The sequence below is a fragment of the Trachinotus anak genome, unplaced genomic scaffold, assembly GCF_046630095.1.
Source record: "Trachinotus anak isolate AG129_WGS33_773 ecotype Australia unplaced genomic scaffold, CSIRO_AGI_Tana_v1 ptg000003l, whole genome shotgun sequence".
NCBI lineage: Eukaryota > Metazoa > Chordata > Actinopteri > Carangiformes > Carangidae > Trachinotus > Trachinotus anak.
The window spans coordinates 18,020,558-18,038,096 of record NW_027273854.1 but is presented as its reverse complement, the minus strand read 5'-3'; the positions used below and the strand labels follow the sequence as shown (position 1 = coordinate 18,038,096).

The following is a 17,539-nucleotide window of genomic DNA, read 5'->3' as shown; positions in this document are numbered from 1 at the left end:
TACTAGTCAGTCAATCAGCTTGTCAGACAGAGAGACAATCAGTCTCCGCCTTGTTCTTCACACATCTGACTTCAACGTCTCTGTTCGCAGGCTCATATGTGATTGGCTGATTCTGTCCAGAGACTCGCTTGTGGCGGTTAGACATTCTGAAGAATGACATCATAGCTTGTTAAAACTGAAGGATAAAAATGCTTCTTCAAAACATCTGAAAAATTTTTAAAATACTTTTCTTTTTTTTGTTGGGTTTTTTTTTTTCTTCCCTCCTGCTGTGCTTCCTCCTTTAACCCCCAACAGTTCGGTGGTGAAGAGGTGGCAGGTGGAGACTGTGTGTGTGTTCTTGTGATGCTTGGCCGCTCTGTATACTCTATGTATACTTGATATTCTGTTGAGGTGTGTGTTTGTGTGAAATGTCATATAGTTGTGTGCAAGCACAAGTGTGACTGTGTGTATGTTGGTTTTGGTTGTGGAGTCATCACTCCACAGCGAAGCCGCAGGTCTCTTCCACAGCTGTCAGCAGTTTCTCGTAAAGTTTCTCGTAAGACTCGTAGGGAGGGATGTCTATCCTGTTAAAACTAGAGACAGGGAAGAATAATTAGTGAGGCCAAGCCTGAAACAATAAGAAGAGCATTTTTTTCCTCTTGTGTGTCCTTACCATGTGTGAGCCTTGGGCAGGTTGTCTGTGTTGGCGTCTATCAAATGGATGGTAAAGAGCCTTGGTCCTGCAGAACCTGTAGAGCCTTACACACATACATTCTAGTTATCACTGCTCTACTCTGGTACACAGCATTACTCAGTATCTAAACAATAACACTCATCAAATCTCAAGTTCAGCAAACTATTTAGTTTCACTGTCCTGCGAATGTATTTTGAGTAACTGTATCTGCATATTAAAAATGACTGGACATTTGTGTGTTTGCATCTGAATTGCATGCTGGGTAAGAAAAGAAGCTGCCCAAACCCCGACCAAAACCACCTGTCACAACACGGACATGCCTCTCCACTGATTTTATACAAAACACAACAGGACACTACACAGACTAGTATCTGGATGTGATGCAGGCCATATTTTGTCAATGTGGAGTCTTTCCTAACACAGTCAAATGTGCTTTAACTGAACTGGTTTTAAAGACTTTTATGCAAGTCTTCCATAGGTTCAGTGAAGAATGTGCAGCTGCAGGATGTGAGTGTGTAGAACAACATAAACATTAAATAAGGATTCTTTATCTGCATCAACTCAAAGATAACCGACTTGAATTTGGAGCTTGCTAACAACAAGCTACCTCTTACTTCATCTACAGCGACAACAATTGATCAATAAGTAAATCGACAGAATTTGCTGTTTGCAGCTTCTCAGATGTTAAAATGTGATGCTTCTCTGTTGAAATGATAGTTCAGAATATAATTGGACTGTTGGCTGGACAAAATACAACTCTGGCAAATCACAGTGGGAATTTTTCATGATTTTCAGACATTTGTGGGTAAAACAATTTATCGATAAACCAAGAAAAGAGTTGCCAGATCGATCAGTAATGAAATGACTTGTTAATTATATCTCTAAATGAATCTCTGCCTGGCTTTAATATACATTAGGTCTGTAAGTATCTTTGCACAACTCCATTCCCTTTGAAATTCCTGTTACATGTGCACGCACAAGTAACATGTCCTCAAATGTGCAACAATTAGACTCAAACATCCCTCCGCTGTAATTTTCTTTAGTTGTTTCACTGCTAATCTGTGTGCACAGTCTCTTGTATAATAATTATCTTCTTGAAGACAGACAGCTGAACGTGATGACCAAATGTTGAAATCAAATTAGAGATGTGTGCAGAGTACATGTGTGTGGTTTCTGAGCCAGTGCATGACCCACCCTGCAGCGCTTTGAAACCCTGTAGTGGGACCCTGGTGGAGCCTGTGACAAACTGCAGCAGGCGTCCTCTCCTTTCCTCACTGAAGGCCTCCACCGCCTGCCAGAACCACCGCACCACATTGCTTTCACTTGTGCAATGCTTCAGACGGGTGTTTGTCTTCCAGTCTGCAAGGTCGATCTTCCCCAGTCCACCGATGATCAACTGGACGAGGGGCAGAGGAACAAATTCAGACAATTAATTAAGACTAGTAAAACTACTTAATACTGAGGCGGATTTTTATTTATCTATTTTTTTTTTAACTGTTCTCCTTTTTGTCTTCTCAAAACTAAAAAAAAAATAGACTGAACTAACCAACATGCAGACATACAATAAAGAGATTTTATTTATTTCACTTTCTCTGTTCATTGTAATAATTGGTTTATTGTTTACAGGCAGCACATGTACCTCAAGTTCTTTATGGTCAAAAGGTTTGAGGAGGTGCTGGGGGATGAGCTCGCTGAATCCCTTCTGCAGAGCCAGAAACTGGGCTTCAATTCCTCGCATGAACCTCCAGTTCACATAAAGTCTGAAATACACAAACAACGCAGGTCAAATAAATATACTATAATGAACTGGCAAAGGTACTGTGCAGAGCAGCTCTTATACTGTTCACTCTCTGTATCTAGGGCACGGTTAGGACAATACCGACCAGAAAGATGGAATTTAATCGTCTCATTGTTTTTACCTTACGTATTCTTTCTTGTTCTCCTCAGTGACAGGGATATTACGCCCATTAGGTTTGAGTTCATGTTGTAAAAATTTTCCAAAGGCGTTGTGCTCCACGCAGAATGTGTGGTCAAGGACTGAAGTGATGTCGTTCTCTCTGCATAAAGAGGATTAGAGTAAGTGACACTGAAATAGAGAGGTGTTGATGATAAAAGTCTCTCTGCTGTCAGACTGATGTGCAGGCGTGTGTGCTCACAGTATCCAGACGAGGCTCTTGTGCAGCTCAGGGTCGGTGGTCTCCAGGTCGTTGAGCTGGATGGGTTTTCCTAGCAGCTGTTTGTAGAAGGGCAGCGTGAAGCTCCCGTTGATGTAGTGACCGTGAAAAACTGCGAGGCCCATCACACGACCCACAAAGTGGAAATATGACAGGTGGTCCTGCAGGAAAGCAAGGAGAGACACAGACACACAGAGAGTCAGAGAGAGTCCTCTTATTTTTATTTTATTTTTTCCAGTGGTGACATTCATTTATGTGCACTGTGTGTGTTTGTGTGGACTCACAGGGTTGATGGAGGAGTCGGGGTTGATCTGTAGTGTGTAGATGTTGTCTGTGGAGTACTGGAACAGGCCGTAATAGGGGTTCAACATTTCATGACACAGCAGGTAGAGCCACTCCCTAAAGATGACCACCACATGGTTAACAAATGTGCAAACTGAACAACACTAGATTATATTGTGCAGTGTTTACAACAACTCAAAACTGACTAAAATGCAAAAAGGTTAAATTAAGAGGTCAGATCTGCTGTTTCCTGTATTTGAAAATGTTATATTTTCAAATTACTAAAGATCAGTGAATGTAATGGGAATGCTGTAAAATGACATTTGTTTCTTTGCTAGCTTCATGGTCATCACCTGTTTAGACTGATTCAACATTTCCACTAATACCAAACTATGATGCCAACATCATACAAACCAGACATTTCAAGAAGAAAGAAACCTGCTTTGGCCGATGATGTTAGTGTCTGAGTTGGAACATTTTGAACACTCAACTTTCCTTTGATAGCTTGCCACTCTTATTGCACTTGAACCCTCCATGACGCTTAAAAATAGGAAGATGAATACTATGAGTACCGGCCATCGAGCCAGAGTTACCATGAAAAGCAGTTTTTGGTCCCATCTTTTCCTCTATGGAGGCTTGACAACGGTTCTAGCCAAGCAGCTATTAACCAACCAAAGCCTGCATCAGGTAAGTTCACTAACTGGATGTTAAGGAAATAAAATGTCCAAACTGATAATGCCAAAGACGATATGGGAAATAATAAGGTGTGGTTTTACACAACACTCCTAAAGTTTTGTTTTCCTTATTCTGAAGAAGCTGCAAATTAAGCAGTATTTTCATATATTTTCAACTATATTTCATATAGTTTTCTTTTTCAATTAGTACTATCAATTACCTGGCCACCCCTCCGTAGTCCAGACCCTCCTCCCCCCTGAACTTCACCATCAGACGCTTCTTCAGGTCTTTGGGCCTCATCTTCATTATCTGCCGATACGACTCCTATAACAAACACAACATTAATACATATATCAACAGATGTGCATGACACACAAAGGAAACAGTATGTGACCCATAACACGGCTCTTTCTCTGTGATGTTCTGCTCCGCTGTTTATTAATAGGCACAATCAGTGCTGCCTTTGTGCTCCTCTACAGACACTAAAAGAATGGTTTGTTGTGACTGGTGTAGGAGTCAGGGGGAGTGTGGATGTGTCTGTATAAATGGAAACTTTCAAAGTATCTACCCCCTCTGCACACTGCATTCGTACGACTCTCTGATCTGTCTGCGTGTGCGTGTGCGTGTGCATTCAGCAGGGTTTCTCATTTTGTTCCTTTGTTCCTTCCCGGCTGCACATCTGCACCCACCTCAAAAATCTCCTCTCGGGACACCTCTATGCGACAGTGTCCTGCTTGAGGCTGCTGCAAGGACAGCTCGTGCCGGAGCAGCTTCAATTTATGGACCAAGTCTCTCTCGTAGCGCGCAGCCACATCTCCGTCTCCTCCGCCTCCGCCGCTGCCCACCCCTCCGCCTCCACCCTCCTCACCCCCCACATCCATCTGGGGGGCTTGGGAGGATTCCTTTGCTTGGGATTGCTGGCTGGAGACGGGGACAAGCAGAGGAGAAGGAGGACGGGGGAAGAGACAACATGATGAGAGGGAAGGGTGCCAGGCGAGAGATGAGTTGACAGAAAGAAAAAAGAAAAAGAGCAGACTGGATTACACACTGTGCATTCGCCTAGAGCAGCTAAATCTGTTGTAAACCCACATTTGTGTAAAACACACGATTCAGCATTATTAAGAGCTGATGACTGTTAGTAGGTCATGCTCAGATCCAGTCTGAGTTCAGCATTATAGCAGTGACAGATTAGATTAACAACAGATTAGTCCTGAAACCACTTTTTGTGTCAGATGTCTGTCATCCAGGTGTGGAGTTCATCTGCCATTCAGGTACATATGAGAGTTTTTCAGGTGTTTGTGTGCGTGTGAATGCCTGTACCTGATAATGGTGTGTAAGCGTGGGTCTGTGAACTGTGTGGTTCGGTTGTTGTGGTCCACAAAGTAGATCCGGCCGGACACGGTGCTTCGGACCTCCCAGCCCACTGGCAACGGACCAAGCTCCTCGCAGCTCACACTGGCCAGGTCCCTGCACCAGTGACAAGTCACCAGACTGAGACTACTGTGCTTTCAACAGACTTCTCCCCTAACACTTCTAATCCTACATACTGTATGTTCTTAGCCCATCATTACTGACCTAAAGCCAGTCAAGTCTCAGGAGCCCCAAGGAAATAACCTGAAAAATTTCCCTTAATCTGTTGGTGTAATTAGTGCAGAACAAAAATAAGGACAACAAGGATTTTCAGCCGTTTTAGTCTAAAGACAAGCAACAGAAGCAGGATGTTTGTTTGTGCACCAGGGGACAGCTTGAAGCATTTTTGCTCTTCTGTTAAGTGGTGCATGAAGTGATGTGGACAAGAAAGTTAGGATGCAATTTCATACATTTCTAAACCCATGTCCTGATGTGAATGTGAAATTTCACAGTCATAAAGACAGAGTAATCCTTCTAATGACACAGCATTACAAAGATGCTACTGTATATATCTGCTGTATTATCCTCTGCTGCTGCAATGACCCCGTTTCTCAGCAGGGTTTATTCAAGGTTTGTCTCATTTCAGGTTCTGCTTGGAGTTTACGTAAGTAAAGTGGGGTGGAATCGTACCGTGGTATCCTAGGGTCGTGCCAGGTGCTGACGCCTGTCTGTGTGTGGAGGAAGTACACCTGGCCCTGCACTGTTGTTCGCTGCTCTGTTTTAAAAAGAAGACAAAGAAAGATGTTACACAACTTTATGAATTCAGCACGGGAGATTTAGGTCAAATAAATATCAAGAGCAACAGCAACATTTGGTGTTTTTGGCTGACCGTATCCCTCTGGTAGGTCAGGCGGTTGGTGCCCGTGAGGTCTGTTCTGAGGGGTGTGGCCATGGCCTCTGGAGTCCTGCCCTCTGATTCGCTGGGTTTGAAGACGGCCCTCCTGACTGGGTGAGTCAAGCCGGCAGTTCCCGCCCCCTGCCGCACCAGTGGAGTCGGAGTAGGGCAACGGTTCCTCGCTGAAACATCCCTCAAACACAGGCCTACACAAACACAGACACAGACACAGACACAGACACAGACACAGACACAGACACAGACACAGACACACACACCACTGAAGTCTTGTCTTCTGTTTTACTAGAATCACATGATAGGCCAACTGCTTTTTATTTTGAACTCATACAGCCAAACAAAAAATAGAGACAAACATCCGAAATGGGTCTCAGTCCAACTTCATCTGGGATCTCAGAATTTTATCAATTAACAGAATTTTCAGACCAAAATGAAACTAACCTGCGACTGGCGTTTTTTCATTTTTTTAAAATTACATTACATTGCATAGATGGATAAAACCTGAACCTGAAGACATTTATTCAGAAACATAACAAATGCCGGACAAGAGGGATCACTGACTGATCTCATGAGGATCAAAATGTGAACTGTTTGTTGTGGACTTCCCAGTAAACACCTCTCTGTGATTTTTGGGCTAAATGTGGGGCCATCTTTTGGAGGTATGGTTTCCATGCCTCAGGAAAATTAAGAAAAGTATTTTGAAATGTACTCAATTTTAGGCTGATATGTGATTGTACCAGTGACAGTTAAAAAAGCACTGAATGTGACATATCCAAAGACTAAAACAAGAATCATCTTTCAACTAAGAAAGCGTTACAGAAAACTCTATGAAACATATTCAAACATTTAAAAATGTGACAATAACTGTTTCTCTAAACTATGTGATACTGGCAGCGTACTGTCCGGTGACACACTCACCCATCATTTTCCAACAGTCCTCTGCAGTCCACCACAGGGCCTCCGCTGCCAATGCGGTCTCGCGTCTGCAAGCTCACTGGAAACAAGCAGGTGGTAAAGGTCAGAGTGGTGACAGTGTGACAGAGAGGGGGGGGGGCAGAATATGAGCAGTGTGAGAGAAAAGTGACACCAAAGATAACGGATGTGTGTGTCCAGCCTTACCTACGATCTGCCCCCGCACTGCGTCGCTGTCTGAGGGGTTGAGCTTACATAGATCTAGACGCTGGTCTGTAAGGAGAGGGGAAAGGAAATGCATCAAAGCCAAAAGCCTTTTTTTTTTGTTTAATTCCTCACTTGGGCTGTTTGCAACATCCGTGAGTTTGCATTTATAACATCAGAGGGCTGGACAAAAAAAAAAAAAAGGACAAACTTACATCCTGTGTCTTTTAGCCTGCTGATAGCATTGGAAAGAAGTCGTATGCAGCCCAGGAAGCCCGCCCCCTGTCGTTTATGGATCTTTTTGTGGTTCCATATACTGATGGTGATGGAGTCTGTCTTTCCAATATAGCTGAAAGAGAGACATCATCATGCCCTTATGTCTTGACTTTAACAGTAAAACAATGAAACAAAAAAAAGTACATTTATTAAATGATCTCATCTTTAAATATTGATTTATGTACAAAATATGACTAAACATCTGTATCTGTATTTAATGTCTTGAACCATTAACCAGTAGACTAGATGTGGGTGTGGTGCAAGAGACTCACAGGTCGTAGTGCTGATTCCATTTGGGGTCCAGTGTGCTCTTGACTGTGTCTGTCGAGTGGCATTGACCTGATCCATCCACCACAACTTTGGCAAATGGATCTGGCAGGCCTGCATGCACATAACTCAAATTAATTGTTTGCATCTACTAAATTAACTCACAAAGAAGATAATAACTGAGTGCTGCATGTAACACTCTCCCCAATAAACCTAACTCTCCATTACTGCTGACATTCAGCTGAATTTGATTGTTTTCTGTATCTTTCTGAGACTGGCCTGCATTGTGCAGTCCCCTGACCCAATAATAACATATTCTATTAGGCTGACACTGTTACAAACAGTGGAAGAACTTGATTATGGCAAACATTATGTGTGCTGACTTTGAGAACATGAACAAACAACTGATTGTAGGTCGGTCGCTGCAGTGTGTACAGGCAGCCAAACTTGTTATTATGCTGCTATCACAGGTCAACAGTCAACATCCCTGCTCTGCTGTGAGGGCACAGTGGGAATGAATAGTATGACCACAGCACATCACAACAACTGAGCAACACCAATTAGCTTACAGTGTAGCTTTTCATGGCATTCAAACAGATCCTTACAGTAACACATCATCTCATCATGTTTACCAGTCATCATACTGTCAGATTCATGCACATGACAATAAGCACAATAGAGGTACTTACGAAAGAAGTCTTTCTTTGCGAGGTTCTTGGCACATAATACTGCAAAACAAAAAATCATTATGAACAAAATGCCACACACACACACAAATATGTAAATGATCTCACTGTGTGTAGGCTGCTACAAATGGATGCTGGTGCAGATAAAAACATCTGAGGAGGAAGACTGTTGGTTAGGATAATGTATGAATGCCAGGGGATGGTAATGAGCAGGAAAACTTATGTGACATGCAGACAGAGTGAACAGTAAAGTATAGGCTAGTCTCAGGACCATTGCACGCACACACACACACACACGCACGCACACGCACACAGGCCGCCCACAGTGAGAGTGGCAGGATGCCTTCTCTGCCACATCATCTTGTGGACTCAGACAGCAGCACTCAAACTGACCAAGACCTTGTGAATTTGTAAGACTGTGCTAAGTGTTTAGTTTATTGTGTGCGTGTGTGTATTTGTTTGCCAGACAGCCTTTGTGGTGCGACAGCTGGCATATGCAACTCTAGGTTAACTCTGCTGTAACAGTAAAAACACAACTGTACCACAATAACTAATTTTTAGAAACCTGTTCATGTCCAGTCTGTCACAAACATGACTCCTGATTACAGGGCAGTGTGGACATTGAACAAAAACAAGCTGCTTGTTTGTATTCACAGCTGATGTCATGCACTCAAAAAGTGACTGCAACACAAGGCGACATTAAAACCACAAAAATATTTACACTGCAGGTTGTAATGGCTAATTCTGGTTGTTTGCCTGTAAGCCCATTATTGGAAACTTTATGTGGTCAAAGAATGTAAACATGAATTAGCTGTGGATGGACCTCTTTTCCACAAAAGACTGATTTCTGAGGGAAGCTAATGTCAGAATCTTAAACCCCTGAGCCACCTCTCAGAGAGAGCAATTTAACTACAGTAGATAACTTTCAGAAACCAACATTGACAATTAATTAAAATAAACTGCCTTGTTTTGAAGCCAGAAGCAAGCAGGAGAATTTGACTCCTATTTTTCTTTTTTTTTGGCCCCATTTCTTGGGTCTTCTCTTTCAAAATAAGACAAAGCACACACATCTGACACATGAGGTAGAATGTGTAACCATATCAAGTCAACCACCTGTATCCAGGTGGCTGTGGGAGAGATGAGGGCTTGAAGTGGGTAAAGTGTCTTCCCATAGATTCCTTTGAATTTGTGAGGGTTCAGTTTCCTCCTGTATATATCTACCTAAGCTTTAAATAAAGCCTCTTGGGATACAATCGGAGCTGAAACAACTACTCCACTAATCAGTTCGCCTAGTTTTCTAGCAAATGTGTCTTTTTTCAAGCGAAATCTTCTCTGCTCAATGTGACTGTAAACTGAATATCTTCAGATTTTAGACTGTTGACTGAATTAGGCAAGTTATCTGATTATGTGACCTCAGGCACTGGCAAGATTATAATTAACAAGTTTCTGACATTTTTTATATGAAATAATTACCAGAGTAATCAAGACAGTATTTTTTGGATTAATTAATAAAGTCAATAATTGTTAATTGCAGTCTTAAATACCTGTCCTCTGAACAATGGAGGGGTGATACTGGCAGTGTTTCAGAAATCCAGATGTGTGGGGCTGTCTTGGCTCAGGAGAACAAAAGCAATCTCATGATCTATTCATTAGAGGTGACTTGCTCCGCCACCTGAACTGTTATCATTGCTTTGAAATCCAATTAAAATCTGGCATGATTTGGTTTGGCCCAGACATCCATTTAGGAAGTTAGTGAGTCGGCCGGTGGGTTGGGATGTGGTGACTGTGGTGGTGTGGATCTGTCTGGTGTAGCCTGGTCTATTTCCTGTGATTAACCCATGGAGAATGGCTGCAGGATATCCTTCCCTCTTCCTCATCAACCCCTTCCATTCCTCCTCCTCCTGACTCACACATTCCTCACCGAGACCTCATCTTTTCTACACAGACAGAATGAAGGAAACACAGCAACAGAGAGAGAGAGGAAAAAACAAATCAAGTCTCTAGTTTGCTCCTGTGTCCTTCTCTAGACTAGCAGAAGAGGACTTTCTCGGTCACTGTCACTGCTGTGCTCTCCTCCCCTCTCACCCTCCAATCTCTTGCCAGAGGAAAGAGACACCCCTAATTTCACCCCATCGTTCTTTTTTCCCCCTGCCTCTTGACCAGCTCTTCTGTGGCACTGAATGTGTGACAGGCTCTTTCTCTGCATCTCAGGAAATTCCTCATTCTGCCAAGGTCGTGGCTGGTAAAGACACACACACACACACACACACACACACACACACACACACACACACACACACACACACACACACACACACACACACACACACACACAACTCAGCTTGTTCTTAATTTCCCCCACTGCTGCTTTCTTTTTTAGCATTTCTGTCCTCTCTTAAAAAAAAAACCCGGGGGGGGGGGGCCCACACAATTTCTATTCATCCAATCTTGAGGGAGAAGCAGAAAGAGTTCAAGGGAGATGATGAAAAACTGAGCTACTTCTGTACCAGGCGAGCAGCTCCTCTAGGAATTTAAGTCACAACATATTTGTAGCACAATCAACAATCTCACACAAATATTTCAAGAGTTGACAATTTCTCCTCTGCTCTTGCACATTATCAAGGGAGAACACTTAATATTCTTCAGGTAAATGACAAGAACCATAAAACTGTAGAATCTTAGAAGTTGATTAAAACTTCTTAAATCACAGATAATGCACAAGTACTTTGGCAAAGATGCCAAGCTGCTGTGTGCTGAGATTAATGATCGCGATCACAGATCTAGTGATATATTATAAATACTAAAATCCTTATGGAGCTGGCAAGACTCTGTTTTAAAATGCACACACAGATTTAGAAAAGAAGTAGATTAACTCATGGGAGATTACAACAATGTAATTTCCTGTTGAAGGTTTTTATTTTTTCTACTCTTTTTTTCGCTTTAGTTAGTCCTCATTGTCACACTCCTCTACCCTCTTTCCAGCTCTCTCCCTCCCTCCCTCTCTTGTGAGCATCACCTGCTGTCCTGACATTGCCCTGTGTTGGTGCTTGGACAAGTCTGTGTTCAATCCGACCAGCTGGCACTAAAACCCCAGCAGCACGTGTTGCTTCTGTGAGCAAATTAACACTATCCTGCTGAATCGCTGTTTTCTTTTCTCCTTTCCATTCATTCGACAGCAATTTTCACAATAAAGCCCAACTTTAAAGAACAACTTTTTCCCCCTACTTTTTGACCCACTCGTTTCCTGCATTTTGCATTATCCTGATCAAGTCCCTGCATTCAAACCACATCTTTCACAATTTTCTGTTATTGTATCAACATAAATTTTAAGTATCAACATTAAGTAAAACATTACTGAAAAATTCTTAACACAAACAGCAGTATAATAAATATTCCTAAACAAAACATCTATTTATATATTCCATGGAATGGGAATGTGGTCTCAGACTTTTGGATCCCACTGTATGTACATGTAAATAAAACTTGAAATGGACAACAGCTTATCAAAGAATAAATAAACAGGATTAAGAATCTCATCAAACATTTGTTGCCAGTATAAGTATTTAGGTTCAATAACTCTGCTGAACAAGATGTGCAAATTTCAGAGTGTATTTCCTTATAAAGTCAAATACTGTCCATTCACATCTCACTAAACCAAATTACAAAGGATAATGTGACACTTTTCTTATACCCGGAGCGCTTCTCCTTCAGCTATTTTAAGCTTATCCCCGAAAACTGGTGACAGGGACAGAAAGACACAACAATCACCTCTTAGTTGGCTAAAACATGTCTGTATAAACACATCCCAATCTCTGAAACGTGAACCAATGTCAAACTTGCCTGGGCTTTGTTTGTGTCCCTGCCACAGACACACAGGCCTTTCTGATGTAGGCCAAACAACCGCTCTCTCTGACAGACTAAACAGAGCGCAGGCCAGCCGGGCAGCATTGTGCTCCCATTGGCTCATCACACATTCCTCACCCAATTAGAATTCCACTCATACCTGTGGGGGCGGGACACAGTCAGGGGCAATAACCTCTGTTTGCATCTAAGCTGAAATAATGAGTGACTGGTTTTTACACACACACACACACACACACACACACACACACACATACAGTGTTGGACCTATTATAATCCAGATGGATTAGAGCGCTATTACTCTATTTAGTAATTTCTCCAAATAGGGGTTTGCTATATTCATTTCTTGATTAATTGTGTGATCAAATAGTGAAAAATGCCCATTACACATTCCCAGAGCTCATAGTGACATCTTCTAATATCTTATTTTGCCGTGAAAAGCCGAGAGATTTTCGGCTTACTAATATCTATATATAAAAAAGAAAAACTGTAGATATTTATATTTATATAGGTTCATCTTGAGAAGCTGAAACCAGTGAGTTTTTGCCAGTTTGCTCAAAGACTTACTCACTCATGCAATGAATCAATAATCAAAATTGTTGGATTAATTTTTCATCATCTCTTTTTCTTAATATTCGAACTTTTGAATCCGTTTGGCACATGCTCCTGTCCCTTACTGTACGTTATATTTTAGGGGTTTTCCTTGTCTTCTTTCAGGGCATTTGCTGTTGAGAGCCAATTGAGACACTATATATATGATACTTTCTATTACAGATAAGCTTGACATAAACTGACATGAGCAAACAAGTAAGATCTGTGTGTCAGATATGTGAATCTACCGTTTGTCAAAATGATGCCTGCTCTGCTTTCTTGAAGTCCAGTTTCACAAAACAGATGAACACAGTAGAAAAATAAGCAGTCAGCACATGGTGGACATTTTCAGTAGCACTTGAATAGCATTTAGGGCAGCACTTTTACTCAAAAGACATCCATCACAATTGTACACTTGGAGTGCCCTCCTACCCTGGTCCATACAAACCACATCAAGTCTGCTAGCAAGAAAATTCTGGTGTTTACTGAAGTTTGAATCAGGAGAAGAACAAGGCGTCTGCCCAGCGGCACAGAGTGGCCATTACCATTTGAATAGAGGCCCCTGGGTGCCCAGTGGGGTCACATTAGCTACAGTAAAAAAAAACATTGTTCCAGCTGTGCGTGTGTGTGAGTGAGAGAGTGTGAGTGTGTATGTGTGTGTCTTTGTGTGAGTGCGAGAGAGGGAGAGGGCAAGAGAGTCCTATGTGCCCTACAGAGGAGAGTCTGACCCAAAAACGAACAGAGATGTTTGAGTTGCGTACAGTGCACCCGAAGACGCAAACGTGTCAAGCTTCTCTGGGGAAGGACAAGTTCAGTGAGTCAGACATTTGTCTAGCTGCAGCTGACACAGCAGCGAAATGCCAATCAATACTCACGGGTAAACTAGGCTAACATGTCAAATCTACCGACAGATCAATTTTCAGAGAGGCTGTTGTTCGACAATCGCTTTCATCTTTGATACAGAGCCCGTCGCATTCAGGTCAGACGATGGGTTAGGCTGGTGGTCAGCCCAAAAAATGGGTGTAACGTTAGCTAGCAAGCGTTAGCGGTCAACATTAACTACAATGTTACTATTAGCTAACGCTAGCTGGCCAGAAGGCAAGTGCTAGGAACTGATAAAGTTTCTGAGCATGGCTTTCAAGCGTTGGTATTTCTAGTGAACTGAAAACAGATGACCAGTCGGACGTTCAAGCTGTGAAACCCACAGGACAGTGAACTGCTTCTTGTCTGTCCTTTCGGTAATTTGCTTAGCATCTCAGCTAACAAGCTAGCACTTGTGCTTCTGTGTTTGCCACACAAAAACCGGATGTTTGGGCAAAAGGCAGACCCGAGAGCCCTAACGACAGTTCACGGTGTCTTATTTGGTTTGCTAAAACCAACACTTTACAGTAGCGGTTAGAGGGTGAACATTTAAGCTACAGTTAAAACATGCACCGTAAGCGCTTTCTTTCGGTCTCGGTTTTTTACCTGTCAGTCGGATTTTGATGCTGGACCCGTTCCTCCGAGTCCCAGGATTCGACATCACTCCGGGAAAAACGATCACACAAACTTCCCGATGGAGTCTCCCAAAAACACAGTTTCACCACTTAATGGGAACGCGAAGAACTTCAGTTTAAAATCATGCGGTTTGTTTTTGTTTTCCTCACGGGTAAAAATGTATTATTTCATGGCAAAGTCCTGCGCTCCTTCGAAACCCCACAACACGGGAGAACATTTTCGGGCAGGCTCAAGCACGTACTGACGTCATGTTCTTAACGGGTATAGCGTTACGTGCTCGTGTCCGGGAAGCGTGGGCGTGCCCGCGAAGACCTTGTTCTTTCAGGGAGACGCTCAGAGATCAGGGTTTACTTTTTCTTTTTTAGATTCTGTATTCTACATTACACCCAGAACGGAATTTCCCCTGATCTCTTTATGCTCATTGCCAGTACTTGACAACGCATTTTACGTTTTAAGAATTACAAAAAAATCGCATTATATTTTAATAGAGAAATGCGACGGGGTAATAAACATAAGATAAAAATCAACGATCAATGACTCATGTTGATTGTACATATTCACCCACACCTTGAGCAAATTTTCAGCAAGTTTGTCTTTTAGTTATCCTCTCCATTTCAAACATCTATACACCACCAGCTGTTTAAACTAGCACTGATTTCTGTTTTCTGCTTTCTCCCAGTCTCCCAATAAATTCTTTAAGAGGCTACCACCAGCTCCTGGATATTTAGTCACAAAAATTCATACTCCAAAGAGAATTTTACTCTCTTTTACACATTTATTTCTCTTCTCCCAATCAATGAATAAATTGTTGTTGTCAGTTGTGTCGTTCTCATCAATAATCTCCCTGTTCAAAAGAGCTTGTTGTTTTTAATTGATGCCAGTATTAAACCTCCCACTCTACCACTTTTTACTCAGGTTTCCATTATCTAACTGCTCAAGTCCAAAACATCAATAGTAGTTCATGTAAATATGGATGGATGCCCTTATGTGATCTTGTGACCTTTAAGGTCAAAACAGAGAAACAAGAAAACCACAGGAACATTGTGAAAAGACTATACTATTCTGTTCTATAGATTTACCCCCATTCAAAAAGAGCTGAAGTATTTATTCTTCGTTCCAAAATCTGTGTGGGAAAAAATAGATACATTGACTTCCCGAAACAGATGTTAGGGTGTAATTACATTGCTGTTTAGCCCAAGGGACCACATCCAGAAATAAAGTCTCAACCTGTGGGAACTGAGACTAACAGCAGTGGATGACAGCAAAACTGATCAACTCAGTAGCACAGGTTGTGTTTTTACACAGTTTACCTGTTACCACAACACTGTATCTTAATTAAGATGATCAGCATTTTAATGAAAAATCACCAGCAATGAAAACAGTTAATGTTAAGGTAAACACTGCTATACTATGTACTACATGTTGTTGTTCTGAATCGTGAGAGGCATCTGCTTTTTGGAGCTCCCCACAAGCACTTGAATGCAACGTGATGAAGACTTAACACGATACCCTGCAGTTAGATCTGCAGATCAGAATAGTGGCTGCATGGAAGTTGAAGTAAATGCAAAACTTTATCTATGTTTTAGAATCTGTTAGTCAGGAATGTGAACTATAGCGTGTGGTGGGCTGAAACACTGGTACAGTCCGGTGAAGGCTGAGGGAGAGCTGGGTGGATGGGGATAACGGCTGGAGGGATTTGGCTCTTTAGCAGCACTGGGTTTAGCTGCACGGCTGCTGTATTAGTTGCTGGAACAATGGACCTTCTCACCAGCCTGTTTACAGGGCACAGTAAATCCACTTAAGCAGTGAAACGGCTTGTCGGACACTAGACTGGGCTCACAAGTACACACTTTGTCTCACAAACACAAACGTGCAGTTTTAACCTTTACATCCATTTTTGTCTGTTGGTGTGTCTGAGTCTGGAACCGATGACGATACGATATGATACGATGATGATGATATTTCAGCCTTCCTCCTCATTTCCTCTTCATTTATTTTTTTGTTGTACCCCGTCCCTCCTCTTAGTGTCTTCCTCCCATTTTTCATCTCCAACTATACTACATCTGTCCAATTCCCGCTTGTGTTTGTATATATTTGTATGTTTAACTATGTCAACACTCCACAGGTGGCAATACCACACACACACACACGCACGCACACACACAAATTAGTTTATCCCTCCAAAACGGTCATGTACAGCTGTTAGTATGATTATGTGATTGTGTATGTCTGTGTGGATGTGTGCACATCTACGTGTGTGTGTGCACGCGCACATGTCTATGTGGTGTATGTACGCAGTGTGTGTGTGTGTGTGTGTCATTCAAAGAGCCCCAGAGACCAGCTGAGTGTGTTCACAGCTACTTAGATAATTCCAGTCATAGAGACAAAGTTAGTTATAGGCTACCTCTGGGAACACACACACACACATGCACACACACACACACACACACACACACACACACACACACACACACACACACACACACACACTCACACACACTCACACACAAACACAGTTAATGAAGTCATTCTTTGCGCAGAGCAGTTGGGAAATCACAGTGGATGTTGAAATTAGGGTTTTTTTTCTCCCACAAAAATATTTAAATAAAGACGAAAAGAGCAGCAAAAAAGTTTTATTAGGCTAAGAGAGGGAGGGGGGGGGGGGGGGGGGGGGGAGATAAAGGACACAGGGAAAGAGATTTCATACGCTGTGAAAATGTGCTATTAGCTCTTAAAATCTGTGTAATACCAGAAAATTCTCAATGAAATTATGGACTTTTAGTCAAACCATTAAATCTGAGGCTGATTCTGTGTGTGTGTGTGTGTGTGTGTGTGTGTGTGTAAGAGTGTGTGATTAGTGTGAGGCTGTGTCTATCAGTGCCCCCTCAGGGGAACAGGAGCAACAGCTGCTTCAGTTCTGAGGAATCTCCACTCTGGATGAGACATTTGCACAAGTGCTGTACTCGAGTACAGTTTTGAGGTCCTTGTACTTTGATTGAATATCTCAATTTCATGCTACTTCAAAATTTTACATGACTTGAATTCAAAGATAAATATTGTATTTTTAATCCACTATATTTATTTGACCAACATAGTTACTAATTATTTATAAATTCAAATTTTACATAAAAAAACAACACATGACAATCTCATAGAATACAATGCTATGTTAAACTGG

General features: G+C 42.0%; 1 protein-coding gene across 2 annotated transcripts; it reads right to left on the bottom strand.

Annotated features, from left to right (window-relative positions):
- Window positions 1–157: 157 nt before the first annotated feature.
- Window positions 158–14,591, bottom strand: smurf1 (SMAD specific E3 ubiquitin protein ligase 1). 2 transcript variants are annotated; one of them, XM_071474263.1, is made up of 18 exons: window positions 14,332–14,591; window positions 8,416–8,454; window positions 7,732–7,840; window positions 7,399–7,532; window positions 7,187–7,252; window positions 6,986–7,061; window positions 6,044–6,255; window positions 5,845–5,929; window positions 5,125–5,271; window positions 4,494–4,725; window positions 4,025–4,128; window positions 3,132–3,246; window positions 2,830–3,008; window positions 2,593–2,730; window positions 2,313–2,433; window positions 1,868–2,069; window positions 653–728; window positions 158–572 (listed from the first exon to the last, which is right to left on the bottom strand). In XM_071474263.1, exons 1-18 carry the CDS (start codon window positions 14,384–14,386, stop codon window positions 473–475), a joined length of 2,190 nt encoding a protein of 729 aa, XP_071330364.1. In that variant the 5' UTR covers window positions 14,387–14,591; the 3' UTR covers window positions 158–472. The 2 variants fall into 2 exon arrangements, with proteins under 2 accessions (XP_071330364.1, XP_071330363.1); XM_071474262.1 differs by having other exon boundaries at window positions 226–572; window positions 653–737; window positions 14,332–14,530.
- Window positions 14,592–17,539: the final 2,948 nt, after the last annotated feature.